Source organism: Ambystoma mexicanum, chromosome 7q (assembly GCF_040938575.1).
Source record: "Ambystoma mexicanum isolate Mex_15411 chromosome 7q, UKY_AmexF1_1, whole genome shotgun sequence".
Classification (NCBI taxonomy): Eukaryota; Metazoa; Chordata; class Amphibia; order Caudata; family Ambystomatidae; genus Ambystoma; species Ambystoma mexicanum.
The window spans coordinates 599,652,871-599,675,921 of record NC_090941.1 but is presented as its reverse complement, the minus strand read 5'-3'; the positions used below and the strand labels follow the sequence as shown (position 1 = coordinate 599,675,921).

The 23,051-nt window shown below is 48.8% G+C and overlaps 1 protein-coding gene across 9 annotated transcripts in view; it reads right to left on the bottom strand.

Moving 5' to 3' along the window:
• SUPT20H (SPT20 homolog, SAGA complex component) overlaps positions 1-23,051 on the bottom strand; it is a 759,353-nt gene that overhangs the window by 632,621 nt on the left and 103,681 nt on the right. For 8 of the 9 annotated variants that reach the window (XM_069640776.1, XM_069640779.1, XM_069640782.1 and 5 more), the window contains exon 3: positions 18,863-18,898. The exons of the other annotated variant lie outside the window; for it this stretch is intronic. In XM_069640776.1, the coding sequence (XP_069496877.1) occupies positions 18,863-18,898 (36 nt within the window). The remainder of the gene's footprint in view (positions 1-18,862; positions 18,899-23,051) is intronic. 9 annotated transcript variants of the gene reach the window in all.

Sequence of the window (23,051 nt, the reverse complement as noted above, 5' to 3'; positions counted from 1 at the left end):
TTGACTAAGCCACAGGGAGTAGCTAACCTCTGGTGCCTGGGATGGTGGATTATTCTTAAAGCTTACACTGAGGGGTCTATGCGGTCAGAGCTTTCTGCAGGCGGTTCTATGTTCATTTATCGTCAGTGATTTTGTCGATGGGGTTTTTGTCGAGTTTATTTTTCTCGAAAAAACTCATCAACATTTGTATTTTTCTTTGTGGGGTGGTTCCCCTCCAAATCCACTGCCCCCTATTAATTTAAAACGATTCCAGACCCCCCCCAAACCTTTTGATGTTTTTTTTTTCAAGAACGAAAACTAGGCAACAAACCCATCGAAATAATGACTGTCAATAAATGACTGTCGTACCCTGCAGGCAGGCTTTGACATCATTTTCCAATGACGCATTGAACCTATGGTGCTGTATCTCTGCTAAGTCTTGAACCTGGAACTGGATGATCTCTGGCATCCCCTGTGGCTGGTGGACGCACTTTCCACACATCTGCTGGGGAAAACAAGTCCTCATCTTCCCCAAGACCATGGTGATGCCTAATAATTTTGCCCCGTTGATTCCCATGTGGAACGTCTAACTCACCTGAAAAACTTTTTTTACATCTCTTTATTGATGGTCTCAACAGTTACAGCAGCATTCAATTAACACAACATATGGTCCTTCATATAACAATATTTCAATCAGATGTTTAAGAATCTACAGATTACATAGTTGTTTCATTGTCCGAGAGCATATCGCATAGGTATGCCCTGAAAGGGCCCCAAATGTCTTTAGGTCGACTCGTACTTGGTAAAGTTAGCACGTATTGTTCCTCACATTCATTGATATAAGTTAGTTCACGTAAATAAGTGTTCATGGTGGGGGGGTTCGGGCTTTTCCATACTTGTAATATACATTTCTTGGCAATAACACATGATACATTGAACAGTCTTCTAACTTTTTCAGAGCATTTCCCAATATCCCCAAACAAGTATTTTTGTGGGGTCAGATACAGGGAAATCTGCGTGATGTCTGTCAACATGGTTGCAACCTTCTCCCAAAATCTTGCCACGACCGGGCATTCCCAATACATATGATAGGATCCCGCCTGGGGGGTCCCGCATTTGGGGCAGTTGCCCAAATCATCAGGTGTAAATTTAGCGATTTTGGCAGGGGTGTAGTGCAATCTATTAAGGATTTTAAACTGTATTTGGTGCAATCCCGCATTGAGGGACACCCTTTTTGTAAGTGCACAATATCTTTCCCATTTGTCTTCAGGTATCTGCATTCTCATATCCACTTCCCATTTCTCTTTCACTCGATTGGACGTGGGGGTGTGGGTTTGGATTGTTTTATACAATTTAGAGATTCCCAGTCCTCCCCGGGTTGTAACTAATTGTATGCATGGGTGGGAGGGAGGTTCATCAGGGAAGGATGGCCACCGCGCTTGATATGCGGATCTCATCCGGTAGTATTGTAACGTACGGAGCGGACCTCCTCCCACACCCCTAGTGAATACTGCAAGGGTTACGAACTTCCCATCTATGACCATGTCTCCCACTTTCATCTCCATATCGGGGTCCCAGGCCTCCTGTATACTGGTATCGAATGTAGGGGGAACATTTGGGTATTTCCATAGCGGAATTTCAGGGTTGTATGGAAGTTCTATTTTCAGCTTTTTATATATAGCCCCCCAGGCCCTTACGGTGCAGCTCACAGGGTCAAAATCACAGGAATCCCTGTGTCTCGTATCAAATATAACAGATCTAATGTTTGTGGGTACAGTGGTGTATTCCTCTATCCACGTGTGGGGTGAGTTGTTCTCTTCATCGTACCAGTGTTTCGCAAACTGTGCTTGCGCCACTGTGCAGTAGAGCTCAAAATCTGGTGCTGCTATTCCCCCTGTTTCGTACGGTTCTGTCAACTTTTCCCAGCATATCCTGGCCACCTTGCCGTTCCACAGAAACGACACTACCATGGATCTCAATCTGGAGAAGAATTCCTTTCCTGGCCATATAGGAATATTTACAAATAAGTGTAGTAGCTTGGGGAGTACAATCATTTTGAGAATGGCGATTCTACCGTGTAATGAGATTGGGAGGTGCCCCCAGACCTGTAGCTTGGTACTGAGTGTTTGTAGCGCCTGGTCATGGTTATCAGAGTATAGGGTTTGCCTGCTGTTTGAAACCAGTACTCCCAGGTATCTGATATGTCGCTCCGACCACTTAAGGCCGCATGTCTGGGCAGGGCGTTTTGTAGAGGGGGTAAGCAGGAACATTTCTGACTTAGTATTGTTCACCGTATATCCAGAGTATTCTGTGAATTCACTAATGTCTGCCATGAAGGGGGCTATGTTTTTGTCTGGCTCGCGTACATACAATAGTGTATCGTCCGCGTACAGCGATATTACCTGGGTGGCTCCTTTCAGCGTTATACCTTTGTTTACATGCCGCAACCGCACCGCCATGGGTTCTATTGTTAAGGCAAAAAGGTTAGGGGAAAAAGGGCACCCCTGTCTGGTGCCTCTGCCCAACTCAACCAGGTCGGATATAATTCTATTCGTGCACACCCTTGCACCCGGGGCAGTGTATAGCACTCTAACAAATTTAATGAAGTAGGGGCCCATCCCAAACGACAAGCACCAGGAAGAGCTACTCCCACGAAACTGAATCAAATGCTTTCTCGCCGTCTAGGGACACCGCTACTGCTTGTTTATTCGGATTTATTTGTGACATTATGCCGAACAGCCTGCGCAGATTCAAGGCAGTGGACCTTTGGGGAATGAACCCACTTTGGTCCGGGTGGACCAGCGTGGGCATTAAGGGTAATACGCGATTTGCTAGCACCTTCGCAAAGATTTTTGCATCTACGTTTATCAGGGATAGGGGCCTGTATGAAGACATATCCTGTGGCGGGCGTCGGGGTTTAGGCAATACTGTGATTATAGCTTCTCGCATTGTCGGGGGCAATATTTGTTTTCCCAGGGCCTCTTCCCACACCTCTAACAGCACGGGGACCAGTTCCTCCCGAAATTCTTTGTAAAATTCAGCCCCTAAACCATACGAGCCCGGTGCCTTGCCAGATCTGAGCTCTTTAATTGCCTCTGTGAGCTCCTCTGCCGTGACAGGTTGTTCCAGCAGCAATCTGCTTTCCTCTGGGAGTTTAGGGAGACTCAACATAGCTAGGTAGTTTTTAGTCTGAGCAATTTATACCTTGTTCGCTCATTATTATCTCATTTTGTGCCGTTAGGATCATAGCGATCGGAGTAATTTGTTTCTCATGTTTTACCAGGTTGGCCAGAATTTTTCCTGCCTTGTTACCCTCCCCGTATCTGCGAGCCCGGGTAGGGGCTGCTATATATTGCACTTCCCTAGCTGCCAGCCGATCAAAATCTCTAAGGGACTTGTGGATTTCCGCCAGAGTGTCCCCACTATGTGTGCGGCCATAGGTTTCCTCCAATGTATTCAGGTCCCTCTCTTCCCTCTCCAATTCACAGCATACTCCCTTCAGCAGACCAGTGGTCTTGGACAGCAGTGCCCCCCTGACCCAGACTTTAAAAGCCTCCCACACTGATGATATGTGATCTACGGACCCAACGTTGTCCGTGAAAAAATTGGCAATTTCAATATGTAGAGTTTCAACTACATTTGGGTCTTTCAATATGCCTCTAGGCATTCTCCATCTCCTTGTTGGTCTAGGGGCATCTTTCAAAGTGATCTCCAGCAACACCGGGGAATGATCCGATAGTGTGCTAGGAAAGATTTCGCAGTTTTGTAGGGCGTGTGCTAAATTTGAGGATACAAACCAATAATCTATGCGCGACTCACTGTCGTGTATGGAAGAATAAAATGTAAACCTCCTATCGACCGGATGGAGCACCCTCCAGGCGTCCTGTAGGGACAGTTGCGAAATTATCTGCTTCAAAGTTAGTGCCGCCAGAGGAGGTGGCCTAGTTACCTTGACGGATCTATCCAAGGCCTGGTCTAATACAACATTGAAGTCTCCACCCCAAAGAACAGTGGTTGCATCGTGTTTGGCGAGCAAATCGAGCATTTGTAAATAGAAATCAGTGTCGTCTAGATTTGGTCCATAGGTGTTTAACAAGGTTATATGCTTCCCCGGTAGTTCCCCCCACACCATTACATACCTTCCCATCGGATCCACCAGGTGTCCCTTGGTTATAAAGCACAGCGAGCTATGTATAAGGGTGAAAACCCCCCTAGACTGTGATGAATAGTCTGTGTAATAGCGCAATTTGCCCCATTTGGCCAGTATTCTCTCATTGACCAGGCCCTGTGCATGTGTTTCTTGCAACATTAAGATTTGAGGCCCATGCCTAGTAACATAATTACTGACCTTCCTAACTTTCATTGGATTATTAAGGCCTCGGACGTTCCATGACATTAATCTTATCCGCAGTCCGTCTCCCATTTGGTGTGTGTATACATCATATTTGTACAGAAGTGACCTTGTGTAACCCAGTAACAGCCTTTGAATAGCGCCATTGTCTGCGAGACCACATTTCAATTAACCTACAACATCCATCAATACAAACTTTCCCACCAGGCTCAAACTCGTCTAGGTGGTCGCAATACCAAAAAACATCCCCACATCCCCTATCCCCCCTCCACCCACATCATCCACCCCAACTTGACGATGAACCCTAGTAACCGTTAGGAACATTCCTGAGGGTGCTTTGTTGCAGTCACGAGGCCACCCGACCGGGCTCACGACCCGGTGTGGATTACTTGGAGCCCCCACGGGGCCGACCACCTCCGAAACATCAAATATTACTTGCATTTGCCAGGCTATTCAGCCAAGTTTCAGTCCTCCACTGCAGGCGGGCGTCTTCCATTCTGATCCGGTCCTCGGCCCTCCGGGGGCAGCGGAATAGTGGTTTCCACATAGGCTTGGGCTGCAGCAGGATTTTCAAAGAAGTGCGCCCTTCCTCCATATTGGATTCTCAATTTGGCCGGGAATATCAGTGCATACGGGACCTGCCGCACTCTCAGAAGTTTTTTGAATGGCTCATACGATCTTCGGCTGGCCTGAACTCCAGTGGCAAAGTCTGGGTAGATGTGTATGTGACTGTCCTCATACTGCAGCGTGCCAAGTTCTCTTGCCTTCCGAAGGACCGCATCTCTGTCACTGTAGTTGAGCATTCTTGCGATAATTGTGCGGGGCGGTGCCCCAGGCTTCGGTACCGGAGCCAGTGTTCGATGTGCACGTTCAATCAGGAAGTGTTCTGAAAAGGAGTCCACTCCAAACAGGGTTTTGAAGAGGGCTCCACCCGCATTTCCATTTTGTCTCTACCAAACTACTCTGGGACACCAACAATGCGCACGTTATTTCTTCTCGAGCGCGATTCCAGGTCTTCACACTTGTTTTGTAATTTGTTCAAGCTGTCTTTTAGCTGGGCAATGTCCTGGTCATGGCGAGCAACCGTGTCCTCGGTAGTACCAATTCTGTTCTCCGCCTCCGTTAGTCTCTGGTCATGTTTGTCAGCTCTAGTCTTCAATGTGCCAATGGTCGTTACAATGTCATCCAGCTTCATATTCAACGATAGGAAACCATTTTGGACTATGTTAGTCAAGTACTGAACCTTGTCCTCGCCCTCTATACTGGGCACAGGGCAAGCCGCCAATGTTGGTTCAAGTTCACTGCTTCCCGCCTGGCTGCTAGTGTATGAGTCCATCGGTCCTTTCTTTTTGGCGCTCGCTCCCTCCGGCATCTTGTCTTGCTTCCTCGTGTTTCCCATGGCCCTGGAGTCTCTAGGCAGTCTGTTTCCGGCCAAACTGAGGGGATATTGTTCTTCACCGTAGTTTGGGGTCGTAGGAATATGAAGTTATTACCTACTACTCTGTATCGTCGGGCCACTGCACCTCAGTCAGGGCCCTCCGCCAAGTCCAGTACATACGTCTATATTTTCCAATGGATTGCGCTCTCCAGCGTTTCTTGTTAAAGGATATACTGGCGTCGCGCTCGAGCCGTCCAACCCCGACCCCAGCCGTGGGTCCCTCAACCGCGGGGGACTTCACCCCTCCAGCTCTCGGCCAGGCGGCGCACCGGGAACAATCCTCCCCCGGCAGCTGCAGCACCGACCCTGTCCCTCTGTGTCCGGATCGTTTTTGGATTTTGAAGGGCCTTGTGTCTACCTTCGTAACTGCTGGCCCTCAGGTGCGGGGGACTTCACTTCTCCGGCGCTCGGTCGCGTCACCTCGGGCAGGCGGTGTATGGGGAGTGGTTCTTTTTGGGCCTCTGTAGCTCTGATCCGGCCCCACTGTGTTCGGATCGCTCTCGAATATCCAAGCAAGGGAGTATAGGCCGACCAGCTCGGGGCGGGCCGACGCAGTCTTGGTCCGTGCTCACTACATCCTTGTAGGCCTTCCTCTCTATGCCCCCAGCAGATAGAGCGTCAGCGGCTCAGCGCCGCAATGTCCTGGTTCCGGGGATCGGCGCGCTCCACCGCTCCTCCCCGCGGTGAACACCAAGTCTCGTAACTCCTCAGCCCAGGCACCTATCCCTCCAGGATTTCTCGTATGGGTGCTTCAACACCCACGGCACGTCTCAGTGTGGTCGGTATCCCGCAACATGCTCCGAATCAGCATTTTTTCATATAACGGATGATTCTTGGGCCGGAACGCTCGAATCAGGCAGCCATGCTTGTCGTGCGCAACAGCGCCCCCCACCTGAAAAACTTCTAAAGTGACGTTGGGGGCATTCACCTGCCCCTGGCGCTTTTTCCTGTACTCCACTGAAGTCCAGTGAGTTATAAGCCAAGGAATGACATTTTAGCCTGTAGCAAAGACTTTATATGCATTTCTAAAATCTGTGATACACTTCTGCCTACAAGAAAGCCAGACTAGGTACCTATTTTTCTCTAGGAGTGTAACTAAAATAAGACTAAACTTAGCCTAACTTTTGGTGGCCACTGGCTATGCGTTTAAAAGGGTTTCTCCAGTATAGCTCCTACATGGACACAAAGATGCAGAACTGTATTTTCCCAAAATATCCTAAAAGGTTTAGGGTCACAGTGATTCTTATGTGCAATGATTATTAATATTATGTGTCTTATTGTCTGGCTCACCTTTTCTTCTAATTCCTTGTCTCTGTCTAATTACATATAATCAAAAGGTAGAGGACGTAGGCATAATAAAGCAGTGGGTTGTGTCTCATAACAATTTACTGTTGTTATACACACACTAGGCATATTTATTGTGTTTTATATAGCCTTAAATCAATCATTTATTGAACTCATGGAAATATGTGTAACTTGATGAAGATATATATGTTTGTGTGCCATTGTGGTATTTTCCGTTTCATAAGTGTGTGGACTTTTGTGTCGCCCTACTTTCCCTCCCTAAAGATTAGCCAGACTACTCGGTCATGCTACAAAAAAACACCTTCAGACTAGCTGAAAGATCAGTAGCCTTCCACTGCCTACTGTTTTTTCAAGTATAAGAAGAAAAATAAAGATGATGATACAACTGGATTGACAGAGAATGGGACAAAGTGCACTCGGCAGTGAGCACAAGCGTGCTACAGAGCGAGCGCAATAAAGAGCAGTACAGAGCACACACAAGAGTGACACAGCAACAGAGCACAAGAGCTCCCTTTATTATGTTCATGCTTGTACTTAGATTCCACCTTTTCTAATAGAAATACATTTCTAAAAAGGTCACAGAATAGAAAGGAACAAACGAGAGAAGCTTCACACACATAGTATGGGAGCACAAGAGAGCCATAGAAAAAAAGTTAATGGCAGGCAAGGATCCTTCTTCCCCACAACTAAACCATGTCCTCCTGCTGTAGCTAGTGGCAAGTTTATTATTACACCTTGGAGTACTTCATGGAACTGTGGGGAGGCCTAAAATAGTGTTTACATCATTTGAGATTACAGGTCTACCAAACATTAGAGAGCACTAACTATTTCTGCAACATTGTGTTCCAACTCTATTCCTTACATCATGCTTTTTCATTTAGCTATCCTTTTCACCTCACACTAGCATTGGAGCAATACAATAATTAGTATTTATGCTGCTTATTTAAGGCCTTTGGATTTACAATAACTTCCAGTGATACAACAAATTCCTATAACAAAATCGCTAATCAAGTAAGTTGGATTGTTAATTAAGAAAACTGTAATTAGTACAAATCTTTTTTATGTTTATATGTTCTATGTTCTATAGCTGCCTATACTATGGGGACAATCCCTTATTTTGAGATGTTGTATGCTACCATGTACCTTCTTTTCCACCCCTCGCCTCTGCTCTCCTGAGAGTAGGCCTCGACTATGCAGCCATGCTGGCCTATTGGCGTCAGGTCATATAACAAAATGCTGACAACAAAGATGCCGATTGGTCTTCATGAATCTCACTCATTTAATCTAGTAAAATCCTTCAAACAGATCGTATGCAGTAGTTGATGTTCATTGGCATTGCAGATCATGGCGTTTTGGGGAAATTGGGCCAGCTGCACGCCATTCAATGGAGTCGGCAATGGGAACTATTCTGCTCACTGCCTGCACCCTATAGAACCACATCCCAGCGGAATAAAGAAAATAACCGTTTCAGGCTGCATAAATTCATAATGCCATTAAAACCCATCATGAAGGAACAACGGGTTCTCTTCAGAGTCTCAAAGAAATTAAACTCAGTCAGTTGTGCCCCATTCTGTAGTTCATGAGATCAATACTAAGTTGTGGATGAAAACAAAAAGGCTATCCAAGCACTTGCTGCTCAAGTGCCAGTGATAGTAAAAAAATAAGCAAGTCCATGCTTTTAGGTCGGATTATACACATAGAAACAGTTCTTAATTTTTGGGGTTGTTTGCAGGGCACAGTCCCGCGTTTGATTACGATTTGGTGTTTTGGCAGCTTTATTATCTTAAATGTCAGTCAGTCGTAGTCATACTAAAAGCAACAACAGTGTGGCCAGCATCTCTCCATCCTGGTCCAGCTCATCATTATACATGGACCGGATGGCCGAGGATGGAAGGACAGTGGTGGTTACCAATTTTCATGAAAACCCACGGTTTGAAGATTGGAATGCAGTGTTGTCAAGCAGTCCATGCTGCACACTGCTCCAGACAGTCTGCATGACACTGGTGCAGCTCAGCTACTGTAATAATGAGCAGCATTGCCACAGCAGGGTGGGTTTACAACAACTGGACAGTCAGCAGCCAGAAGCACCAAACCAGGGGCAAGGCCAATGAAAAGGAAAAGGCCACAGCCGAAAAGGAGTGCCTGTCAAGTGTCATCCTATACAAGATGATCTTGCTGCACTGTTTGACATGCAAGTTCATCAGTTCAGCAATGATTTTACATGTATGTGTCCATCAGTTTACCATAAGACGAAAGCATGTTTGCTCCTTTTTATATACGTAGATTGATATGTTCCACTTGCAATCTTTAAAATAGGAGCCACATTATTTTTAAGGAAGCACTTAAACATTTATCTTATTTCAAGTCACAAGTATATTATGTTTTTTTCTGTTATGCTATCATCTGTAAAATGCACAGCTTCCACAGTCATTGCATCAATGTGTCAAGATGGACTTCTAGAATCTGGCTTGGTGGACAGATTGTAGGAGGCCGACTAGTTATAGTGAACAGGGGAACTCCAAAAACCATTGAAGGTAGCAATGGAGAGCAGTGAAGGCTAGTCCCAGGAGCGTGTGAGTGGGGTCAGAGGTCCACAATGAGTCCACACCATCATGCACACAATCATTCAATTAAGTCAGGAATGTGTAAAAATACTTTATTCTAGTCCTCAAAGACGTACAAAAAAATTGAGCAAGCAGGTGATAATGGCACACAACACTCAATAATAAACACATATACAGTCACCATATGTTCTTAAAATGCATTCAATAACTTAATTCAATAAATGAAGTGATGCAGTAAGATGGAACCAAGTCACAAACATGCCCTAGCTTCAGAAATCCAAACTCTATGAAGAGTGGGGCCTTGTGCCCAAAAGTCGCAATGCTTCTCCCCAGAAAATATCTGATGAAAGCAGTGGAAAGTAAGCATACAAAGATACTTGTCCTCAATGTTATCCTATGGCGGACAGGGGGAGACAAATGCTTTGCGTTTACTTGCCCCCCCGACTCAAATTTTCCCAGAGGACTGGATGGATTAACTAGGGGGGTCACTGGAGGTTGGTTTTCCCGCCGTTGGTTGTGGTGAGAGGTGCCCAGTAGCTGCGGGTGCAAGGATTCTTCTGTTCAGGCCCAGGAGCAGAGTGCAACCCTTGGCGATGGAGAAATGCAGAAAGCACTGATGCAGACCTCTTCAGGACACTTCACAGGACGGGGGAAGGCGAGTTCCAGCAGCAGCCACTGCACACAGACAACAGCAGGCGTCCTTCCATTCACAGTTGAATAAGACCTTCCAAAGAAGGATCCCTTGAAGCTGGGAGGCTGAAATTTGGCAGGAAGGCGACTGACACAAGAAGCTGATGACCACCAAAGTTCCAACTGCAAGCGCGGCACAGAAACGGTTCTAGCGAGGTAGCCCAATGGAGACCTGGTCAGTCCACCAGGTGGTTCAGGGACACTTTCAAAGGCTCAGGACAGCTGGATCCTCAAGAACACATCAAATCTGGTCGCTCCCACCAGTCCAAGGGTTGAAGCATTGCACATGCCACTCCCAGATCAGGTAGTCCAGCAGGGCTTCACTGGGCCAGGCACATGAAGGGATACTAGGATTCTTCAGGGGTCTTCTTCGGATCGTCAGTCAGCTGTTCTTCTACACAGGATTCTTGGCTACAATGCTGATCTGAAGAAATGGCTGCAGCAGTCCTCTTCTTATCCAAAATCAAGCCCAGAACTAAATGTCCAAGGCCACCAATGGTAAGGAGCGGCACCATTCAAACAGCAACTAGTTGTCCAACTTGGGACAAGTATTGTTTCACTCATGCCCCACACCTAGACTCACTGGCACCATGGATCTGGAGTGGGACCAGACAGTCCCACCCACTTCCTGAGCCATGCACACACAAAGGTATTACTAACCCACGAAAGCAGCAGCTTTCCCGGGCACGTGCATGACCTTATATAAGATTTCCTGAACTGGCAAGGCAGGAGGTTGGCCAATCAACAATATGGCCAAAGAGCGCACGAACATCTCATACCATGGTCATTTTAGGGCGCTAGAAATGGCACACAAAAATTGTAAAACTATATCTGCTGCCACCTGCTTGTCTTTAGGCCCATATAAAACGTAACCAAAAATCCAAAGTGTAAAAGACTAGAGTGATTCAAATGTATCCCCACTGCACTGCAAGATACTGTGTGCATTGTTAAAAAGTTACAAACGAGCGGTCGCGGCCTTGGGGCCCCAGGGAACGGGCGATCCTTGGACCACGGTCGGCGATATCACGCCTATGGACCACCGCGGGGGGGGGGCATCCTCTCCCTCCCCCCAGCTGGAATCCAGAAAAGGCGTCCAGAAGCGGCCCCGAATCGTGGCACGACCGCGGCTGGCAGCCCGCGCCTGCGGCCGCCGCAACCCGATCCCCTGGCGGAGGACGGCCAGACAACCACGGCGCATCGAGCGACTGGGAGCTGACAACACGGGGCACCCTTTCGGCGGAACTAGAACAGGCTTCCCCCCACCCCCGATCAGCGAGACTGCAACACCTGGGGCTGGGACACAGCGGGGAAGGAGAGAAGGCTGGGGGCAGCGCGGCGCTGCACCCCCCACAACATCACAATGTACGTGCAGCCTCCCCTGCCAACCCTGCGAACAATTGGACAGTGTCCTGCGCTGGGGGAGCGGCGTACCTCTCCCGCGTTCCCCGGCAGCATGGCAGACCCGACCACGGAGGAGCTGGTCTACGAGGGCTGAGTGCGCTCCCCATTCCCTGGGGAGGAACACCCACCTGCGCTGCCGGACCGGGCTACACAAACCGGGACAAGGCAAGGAGCTGGAACCCCTCTGCCCTCCCCCCCCCCCCATCAGCGAGTCTGCGGCACCTGGGGTTGAGCTGTGGCGCAGACACAGGAAACATGGTGCTGCGCTCCCCCAGCAGCACCAACAGGATACGGGCAACCTCTCCACCCCTCCTAATCCAGCGAATTGCGGGACACCGACCCGCACGAAGGAGGCGGCACACCCCAAGATAACAACAGAGGTGAGCGGCGGGGACTGAAGGTGCCCCCCCCCCACCTCTATAAGCACCCTGTACTGGTGTAATCGTCTGCAACCTCACCCCCACGCCGCGAAACTGCTCAAAGCCCCAGAGGACTGGCCATCTTTGTGGCATGATTGTTGGGGGGAGCAAAGGCCCTTGATGCAGAGCTCATAGCCCCACAGGCATAAATCACTGGACATACACCCCACAAAGGGGGAATAACTCCTGGTGGGATCACGCACTGAGGTACCCCCCAAGCCTTACTGGGCGTCCCAGACCAGGGGTCCTGGGTACCACTACCGCTGGGAGACCGCGCTGCCGCCCTACAATCAACGGCCCCTGGGGAGATACTACTCATACGGTCGTGCACGCGGTGAGGTGTCAGAGACCGGCGCCGGAGACAGCGGCCCTCTGCACGTCACTCAGGAACATCACACAGTCGAGGCTGCGGGCACGGTCCTTACGTGTACGCAGCTACAGACACCCCTCCAGTGGACTCCCGACCCTCCAACAAGCACATCGGACCAGCCAGAACAGGGGATTGGCTCTCAGCAACCTACATAGCCCTGCCGGGGCCCAGGAACAGGAACAGAGGAGCGAAAGATAGACGCTCGACAAGCCCACCCCAACTTGGTCTCCACGACAATCCCTGTAAAATGGACCTTTACACAGTGGAGGCCCCCCTCTCGCCAGGAGACACAAAACCTGGCGGAAGCAGGCAACAAGGAAGAAACTCAGGACCCCCAACACTCCTTGAATGACTTAATGAAGGCAATTGGGGACTCGAGAACATCGCTGGAACTCAAGATAGGCGGAGTCTCCACGGAAGTATCTCTCCTACGCCAAGATCTCCGCAACCTATCGTCCAGGGTCAGAGAAGCGGAACAAAGAGTGTCGGACACAGAAGATAACGTCCGCCAGTTGGAACAATAACTTGCCATAATTGCCCAAAAAGTCAACCAACTTGAATACAGAGCCGAAGACAGTGAGGGCAGGGCACGTCGCAATAACCTCAGGATTCTTGGGATCCCGGAGAAAGAGGAAGGCCCCAGTGTCGAACTTTTCATAGAAGACTGGTTGACTCACATCTTCGCCCCCAAGAAACTGTCGAAATTCTTCTCTATTGAAAGAGCACATAGGGTACCCACCGGGCGACCTGCCCCAGGAGCCCCGCCCAGAACAATAATTGCATGCTTCCTCAACTATCGGGACCGAGATGCTATCCTGCAGATGGCACGGGCCTCCGGTCCAATCACATACAACGGCTACAAAGTGGGGTTCTACCCGGACTATACCAAAGAGGTCCAAAAGGCCCGCCAGTCGTTTGACTCTGTCAAGAAGAAACTTCACTCCTTGTCAATCAAGTTCGCTCTCTCTTCTTCCCGGCGATGCTCAAGGTCCACCACGAGGGCACGACCCACCTATTCCACAACCCCAAAGATTGGCTTGAAACACAGATCCTCAATGGGCCCGCGGCCCGACGCTCGTCCTCTTGACCGTCTGCTCGCAAACCCGGGCCTGGGCAGAGCTCGCCATCCCTCACTCAGATAGACCCGGAAACCGAATCGCCACAGCGTCCCACCAAAAATACCACAGGGAACGGATGAGGTCTGGGCATCACAGAACTGAACTCACCACGGGATACCACGGAAACTACACTATCGCGGCTGCCACCGTCTAGGCACCGAAGTCTCAAGCGCAGTCCGGGTGACCCCGCAGAGGTTAACACCCGAGTTCGGTTTCATCCCGAGGAAGTTTATGTTCACCAAGTTATAAGTTTAATGTTTGGGCGACAGGTGCTCCCAGTTGGGGGGGGTAGTACAGGGTGGGGGGAGTTTTGCAGATCCAAGGAAACGGAATCACGAGACAAGAAGGCTGGAAGCCGACGAACGCAGGCAAGGTAAACAAACACTGTCTTTGGCCAGGACCGTGGACGCAATTGTCTGCCAGTCATCAGGCACTTCAGTGCGGGGCAGCCCCTGGATGTCTCCCCTGAGAGGAAACCGACATATGCCCCCGGAAAAAGCGCAAATGCCACTAATCCTTCCAGACGCCCCAACAAGAGGACTCACACAGATAGGATGAACTCCAACAAGGTAACCATACTGTCCTGGAACGTAAACGGCCTCGGCTCCAGCATAAAGCTGAGACTGGTGCTCCAGTGCCGAAACCGACACTCGCCGGACATTGCCCTCTTAAATGAAACACACCTGATAGGCACAAACACTAACTTCTTCAAACGATCCAACTACTCGCATACTTACCATGCCGGATTCGCGAAAGGCGCTAGGGGCACGATGATACTCGTTCACAAGCGTGTCCCTCCCCAGGTTAGGAAGATCAGGACAGACCCCGGGGCCGCTATGTACTGTTACTGGCTGACATGTGGGGCGAGAAATGGGGCCTGGCAGCAATCTATGCCCCCCCCCACGCTGACGAAAGAACTACTCTCCGAACTACAGAGCTTGCTCCTGGAAGAAGAGGCTGATACGTGGGTGATTGGGGGGGACTTTAATGAAGTCATGGACGTCGCAGTCGACAGAACCCATAGGGGATCTGGAGCACGCCCCACCTCCACACCGCTCGCTGCGTTCGCCGAGGCCTTGGGATTGACAGACACATGGCGCTCACTTCATGGAGACGAGGCAGGTTTTTCCTTCTATTCGGGTGTCCACAAATCGTTCTCCAGGATTGATTATGCCTTCATCCCCCGCAACATAAACCACAGGCTTCTCGACGCTGAATTCCTCGCGAGAGGAATTTCGGACCACTCTGCGCTCCTTCTAACCGTTAAAAACTCCTGCCGCCGCCCGGATCGTAATTGGCGCCTAAACGCATACCATCTGCGTCTCCTTGAAATTGCTGAGGAGCTGGAAAAAAAGACAACGGAATATTTCGAACTCAACGAGGGCTCCGTGGACTGCCCGATCTCGATCTGGGAGGCGTACAAGACAGTCCTTCGGGGGGAGGCTATCTCAGCAGTTTCAACCTACCAACAACGTCAAGTCCAGAAGATCAGAGAAGCAGAAGCACGCGTCTTGGAGTGTGAACGACAAATCCTAATACAAAGCACCCAAGAAGCAAAGGAGGCGATGCTCGCGGTGCAAGACGCCCTTAGTAACTTATCTCTAGATAATGCACGAACTTCTCACCAATTAGTCCGGAGCCAAATATATGAACGGGGCGACAAAGCTAACAAGACTCTGGCCTGGTTGGAGAGACGCAAACAGAGCAGGGGACATGTAAGGGCCATCAGATCGCCGGATGGAACACTGTTGACAGAGCACACTGACATTGTCGAGGCATTCACCGCCTACTACAAAAATCTCTATACCCCACCTGCCGGGAACACGCCAGTTGAAAACTCATGATACCTCGACCGAATCGAGATCCTGATACTCCCACAGCGCCAATCAGATCTCCTGAATGCTGACATCACCGACACCGAGGTGCAAGAGGCGCTGGCACAGCTCCAACCCGGGAAAACTCCGGGCCCCAACGGGTTCCCGACAGAAACATGGAAATGCCTCGGTGGCATGCTACCTACCCACATGCATCGCATGTTCCTACACAGCAGAGAACTAGGAGTACTCCCCCCAGACCTCAGGAAGGCATGCATAGTAGTCATACACAAGCCTGGGAAACCCCCGGAGGAATGCGCCTCCTATCGTCCGATATCCCTGATCAATGGCGAAGCGAAGGTCCTCGCCAGAACACTCGCTAACAGACTACTGCAGGTGATTGAGACCCTCGTCCACCCGGACCAATGTGGTTTCATGCCCAATAAATCAACTCGAATGAACTTACGCAGAGTCCAATTGCCGCTGTCCAGGGCAAAGAAAATACCAGTCCCACTCGCCCTCCTGTCGGTGGACTTCGAGAAGGCGTTTGACTCTGCGGGGTGGGATGCCCTGTGGGAGAGCATGGCTAGGATGAACCTGGGGCAGACATTTATATCATGGGTAAAACTTTTATATGCATCCCCGGAGGCCACAGTGAGGGTGAACGGTAGGTCCTCAAAATCATTTCCCTTGGGTCTGGGCACAAGACAGGGATGCACGCTATCCCCACTCCTCTTCCTCCTGGCCATCGAACCGCTGGCGATTGAGCTTAGAGCTAACACCAACTGGACCGGTTTCGTTTGGCCAGGAGGGGGAGAAGACCGCCTTTCGCTCTATGCAGATGACCTGCTCATATACCTCAGTAACCCGAGCATCTCGTGCCCGGCTGTCTCCCTCATTCTCAGGGAATATCAGTACTTTGCGGGCCTAAAGGTTAATGATGCCAAAACCATCTTCTTCCCGATTCGGGGTGGCGAGTCTGCGATCCCGAAGCCCTGCCCATACCATGTCTCTATCAGGGAATTGAAATACCTGGGTATACGGCTTGACCCGACGCTCGATAGGTTCCTCCGACTTAACCTACAACCAGTAATTGAGCGGTTCAACAGAGACACCCCCCATTGGCAATCACTTCCCCTATCGCTAATGGGCAGAGCCGCACTATTCAAAATGATGACCCTCACCAGACTGTTGTATGTCCTCCAGAATGCCCCATTCCCCATCCCCCGAGAAACCTTCGCACTCATTGACAAGAACCTGCGCACACTGCTATGGGGTGGGAAACAATCCAGGATCACCCATGACACGCTCCAGAGCTCAGTATGGGAGGGAGGCATTGGTTTACCCTGCATACGCACCTATTACCTGGCCACACAGATAGGAGTAGTGAATGACTGGATGCACGCAGACCCCACACTACCACACACCCGCATCGAACTGGAGACCATGGCCCTGTTAACACCGCTGCAAATCCTCTACGCCACCCACTATCAACTCCCGGCGCTGCCCAAAATGACCCACCACATCCGTCGCGCCTGGCGGGACCCACACAAACTAATCGGCTGGAAAGGACAGCCAACATTGACACAACCCATATGGCACAATGCGCTCCTCTCGGAAATAGTGAAAATTGGCTCCTTTGGTCACTGGCAAGCAAAAGGAATACACACACTAGCACATGTGATACAAGGGGGGCGCCTCCTGGGTTTTGAGACTATGCGAGAACAATTCGACCTGGCACCCATGGACTGGTTTCGGCATGCGCAACTGACCCACGCCATCCGCACCCAATTCCCCGAGACGACGATCATAGCCCCCCTGCTCTCCCATTGAGACCAATATTCTCCCGCAAAGCATCTCCTCTAAGGTCACCTCCACTCTCTATCAGGCCCTTAACTCGTTCGGGGCGGCACAGCTCGACGGGCTCAAAGCAAAGTGGGAAAGGGACGTAGGTCCCCTGGAACCTGAAGACTGGGTGGAGGCATTAATGTCCCCCAGAGAAATTGGTATAGAATCCAAGCTTAGACTAATACAGTTGAGGATCCTCCATCGCTCATACCACTCACGCGCTGTAATGGCCAGATGGGGTGGAATAGAAGACGGGACATGCGTTCGATGCAAAAATGAGCCTGCCACCTTCTACCATATGATATGGGACTGTTGGGTGATACAGGCCTTTCTGAGTGGACTGTGTTAACACAATCTCAGCCACTCTGGCGACACCAATCCCTAGGGATCCCAAGATGGTACTCTTAGGCATCGGGGGGGAAGTAGACCTGTCTAAATATGAGAAAAGGTTTCTGGCAATTGCATTAGGGGCAGGCAAAAGACTTATTGCAGCCAATTGGGGAACAGCCGACCCACTGAGCCTGAACCGTTGGAGCAACGAGTTGGACAGGTGCGCAGCCTCAGAGCGCCGGATCTATAAAGCACGGGGCTGCCCCCATAAATTTGAAAAAGTATGGGGTAAATGGCTAGATGCTCACTGAGACCGGAGGGTGGGATTACATCGGTAGCACTGTTAGCATTGTTTGCCGGACTCGTCCTATTGATGTCCTACGGCCCTCGATCCAGTGGGCCCATGCTAGCTGCTATTATTGTCATCCTATGTATGCCGATGAGTCATGTCTCACACATGTTCGTTTCTTTATGTTGTGTTGTTCAAACTCAATAAACAGAGTTATTAAAAAAAAAGTTACAAAAGTCAAAAAGGGAACCATAAGGCCTCATTATAAGTTTGTTGGTATCTCGGCAGTAAATCCTCCGAGATACCAGCAAACGGAGTTACTGTTACCTCCACTTGGTCGGCGGTATTACCGTTGGATTATAAGTGGTGGTAGGCTGCGTTAGTCCCGATTAATTGGAGTCCATTGTGCTCCAAGAGGGATTTCGGCAGTATAACCGCCGGCGGTAATTTCTATCCGATTTGGCCAAATTTGTGCATTAAGGCAGAGGAATTACCTCCAGCTTCTTGTAGGAGGTTTATCCTCCACCTTAACCCCAAACTCTTAGTTGGGTAGTGCAGCAGTATACAGTACTACCGCTGTATTACTGCCGATTTGTACCACACCACCTAACTCGTAATGAGGCCAATAATTTCCCAGTGAAGATAGTCTGAAGGACTTATCAGTTTCCAGTTTCCCCATAACAAATTAGCAAAAGGACAGGGGAGCGAAGTTGCAGGCTCACTTCCCTGTAAAAAATCAGGACAGGTTAAAAAATAAAAGCAAAAAGATTGCGGGTCCATAGAACTATGAAGGGAAAGTTGCCAAATGAGAAATCTTTCCTAACTGGCAAAAAGAACTGGGCCCTGGCGCTGGTTTTTATTTTTTTTAAACTAAGCACTGGACAGGCAATATATTTAACACCACCAATTCATTTGTAAGCAAACCACCTTATTAACAATTCCTCACCTCTGCACGTTCGAGGGCCAATTCCAAAGTTTGCTTCTAAGATTTAAGGAAATAAAAAGAAAATAAACTGAATTGCAAGCATATATCAAAACCAGAAAACACACTGTAAAGGAGGTCATAGCCAGCCAAAGCCATGTTTCAATATTCCTAATGCGCACACGCAACTGGCTAGTGATTTTTGACTCTTCGCGACAAAGACTTAGTGTGCTGTGTGCATGTATAGAATTGAGATGGAGAGTGACGTACCCTTCATATGATTCTTGTATGAAATAACACTATGAATTTCTTTACTATGTGAATGAAATGCACAAGTACGTAGTTCGATGAATGCATTAAACATAGTCCCATCACAAAGGAATTAATTTGTAGCATCATCAAAATATCAAATAGTAGCACTCCTACAAGTTCGAATCATTGCCTATATATGTAGTCTAGATGTTATAAAACATCTGTGGACACCGAGTTTGTTTACAAAGCATTCCATCCAAAAGCATCCATTTATCCGCCTTCTATATCCAAACCCTTTTAGTAAGGGGATACCCTTCCTGCATTTTCTGAACAGTGTCTCTTTTAGCTGCAAGTAGGTCCATAACCATGAAAATCCTGGTATGTATGTGCAATAAAGGTGCTGCGGGAAGCTGTAGCCAGCCCCAGGGACCCAGCATGGAGGGAAACAAGGTGGGTTGGGGGAGGGAACACTCTGTATAAAACATCATATGAACACACAGGAACTTGCTGAATAAAAGCGAGAGGCAAAAACACAGGCAAGCACACTCCATGGGGGGCCGCAGGTGGGCCTCTCACAATAGGTTAGCCTTTGAACACACTGTCCGCACGCAGCGGCTGATGGGGGGGAAGCTGAACTCCGATGCTTGTCTCCAGCAGGCCAAGGTCGCTGGAAACAGCACTGGGCGATACCATCAAGGACAGCGAGCCAGTCCCACGGGTACTCGCGGAAGCTGGGATCAGGGGAAGCACTTGCACAACACCTACGGCTGTTTCAAATCACCCCTTGGACCGAGGGTATGGGAACCAGAATGTGGGATGGAGGGGCACTCCAAGAAGAACCAATCAAACGGTATGTTTTGGTGTCCCAGGAATGTAACAAGCCCACACAGTGTCCAAAATAGTGTTTGCGAAGGTTCTCATCAAGCAGGTGATGCGTGAATGTATCCCTTCCAACTAGTTCAGAGTGTCTCGTGTTTCTTCCTTCCTGGTGCTGGCCAATGGCAGACAAAATCTGGCGGTCAGGACAATTATGTTATTACTAATTGCAAACTGTTTGCAGGGTGGAGTGGGAAGCAATGTGGCACCACATGGGGAGGAGATGAGCTGGGAGAAGGTAGTTCTGTTTTGCTCCAATCATGTTCAACTAACGTACATCTAGCTATGGGGGCATGAGGTAGTCCAACCAGTCAGTTCCATGAGAATGGAAAAGCCGTGAAGTTTGAAATGCAACTACTTCTAAATTGTACATACATTGTATGAACAGTATAAAAGCACTGTCCGCTGTGAGCCATGAGGTCGGCTCTCATCAACCAGTTCTGTTCCACTGTGCCATGTGATCTGTGCTTGGCCAGCTGTAATAAACAGTGTTCCTTCTTGTCTGGTGTATGCTCCATCTTGGACTGCTACTGTTAACGTATTAATTGTGAGCTCTAGCGGACCACTAATACACCAGGGTGAAGGAAATATTTCTCTTCGTGTAGCTTTTGCATCTCTTTCAATGAGACCCCTGACATTCCTGCGGACTGTGCGATTCCGACCTACTTTTGGTAAGTAAGACTTTCCTAATCTTACTCATCTCCTTAACTCACTTGGTTTTGGGGTATGGCCAACGGTTCGCCAAATGCATTTTCTTTGATTTTTGTGCACTTTTTTCAGCTGCAACATGCAGATGGTAAGTGGCGTTAGGGTATGAAGTGCGCTATTCAGCTGGACCCCTTGCTTACCTACTTACCCTTGGAAAACCCTGCTAAGGTAGGACTTTGCTTATTTGCTGAGCTTTATTGGTATAAGCTCCGCCTACTTTATGGAAATTGAATATCAGTGGCTCCCGCATACGGGAGTGCGCTGTTCGGCTGGATCCCCTGCTTACCCTTTAAAAACGCTGCTAAGGAAGGACTTTGCTCGTTTGTGTATGGACGCCCATAAGTTCCCAGACATCAGAAAGTGATTTATACATGTTATTTTATCATTTGTACAGCTTATTTGGTATAAGCTCCGCCCACTTTGGGGAAATTGAATATCAGTGGCTCCCGCGCACATCCTGATGTGCGCTCTGAAGTGCGCTGTTCGGCTGTGCGGATGGGTGGTGGAAGGAGCGGCTGCTGTGTTGTCTGATCTCATTAGGAAGCTAAAACAGCTTGTATATATCTAACACAGTCATTGTCTGCGACGTGAGTGAGCGACTGTTATAAAAACTATCGGGTAGTATCTGCTGACCGATTAAATAACCAAGCATTTGAGAGAGTACCAGGGTGTGCCGAGCTGTGTAGTGCCGTTATTGTGGTGACTAACAGTGGTAGTGAACAATCGCGATTGTACCACTCCGAGCTAATCCCCTCATGTGCCCTGATAAGTGTCAGATAAATGTTAACGCATATGAGAACATAAGAACATAAAAAGCACACAAGGTGGTTAACCGCGGCGCGGACGCCCCATTTCATTCATCTCGATTCTTCCGTACCGTAGCCTGAGGGCTCAGTACAACATTAACCATCAACGAGAGCGGAACGAGTCTCGAAGCTGTGAGCGGTAAAAGCCATAAGATTTGGTGCGCATCTGAATGCTGCGGCCTTGAATTGGGAGATTAGAATGTCACTACAGAATAGATGCCTAGAATGTCACTACAGATGCATAGGGAATCTATCGATAGCAAAACGAAAGTAGATCGTAGCAAAACCCCAGCAATCACTCTAGGGACACAATCTATACCGAGCCGAGAAGCTGTGCTTATTGCACCCACATTGAAAATCGTTGAGAAAGCAACGCATATGCCCCCCCCCCCCCGCAAGCAATTACTAAAGTTGCAGTAGTCGCAAAAAACAAAACGACAGCATACTTTCCGAAGGCAGCCATTACATCTGCTAATGTATCTGCATTTACGCGCATGGAAAAAATAGGAGGAGGAGCGTGCTACACATGAACTCCAGGCAGTGGTCAAAGTGTACGAAAAGAAGTAGTGGAACTATGTTCCCTGCTGGCCTGCACCCACTCCCCACAAACCCCATTGCCACACCCCCTCCCACACATAATACAAACCCCCAAACACATGCACCTGCTGTTTAAGGGAACGTTCAGTGCACTGCACTGAAAGTGCAAGTTTCAACTTGTGCCTACACTTTTATTTTGAAACGAAACCATTACGGAACGATTTCTTTTAAATATAAAAGTATAGGAACACTAAAACTTATTTTAAAAAAGTAGAGGAGCACCGCTCCCGCTCACTTTGACCTCTGACTCCAGGCAGAGCGAAATGTATCATTGGAATGCCTGGGGTCCAAACCAATTGAAGCGGTTCTCTAACGCTCGACCCACTCCTCTCCATTAGTAATGAAGCAGGCTAGCGAACCTGTGTTTGAACAAAAATACCCGAAATGCAGTTTATCCGCTAGATCTACCCATTCTAATGCGATGAGCTTAACATCTACGAACGATTACCTCTTAGTGGCTCTGGGGAGGTCGGGCAAATGTGCCCCTATGCCCCCACGCCAGCATTGCCAGCGACTGGGCCTATTACTTCGGTTATGGTCCATAGTTCTGCCACTGGTGGGACTGCTGACCATTTAGTAATCAACTTAGTTGCTGTCCTTGATATATCGGATATGGAACATATAGGAAATTTGCTGAATAAATCCAATACTATAGATGTATGTAGTGTTGATCCACAGCTTTTGTACGAAAAAAGGCCATCCTATGATATGGCAAATATGAGTGGTCATAAAGTAATAACTATGGATAATGATAGTATGAACGAAAACAAGAAGCTAGTGCCCCACTCTGCGACTACATACCACGCTGAAAAGATCAAATCTACTGAGGTCATGGATGTATTATCAACAGGTATTGAACCAAATGACATTAGCACGACAAGCATGTCATCTAATGACATGTTTCTCGCGTTTGAATGTCTACTTACCACACGGATATCGAAATGCGAGAAAATGGAAAGTAAAATTGATCTTCA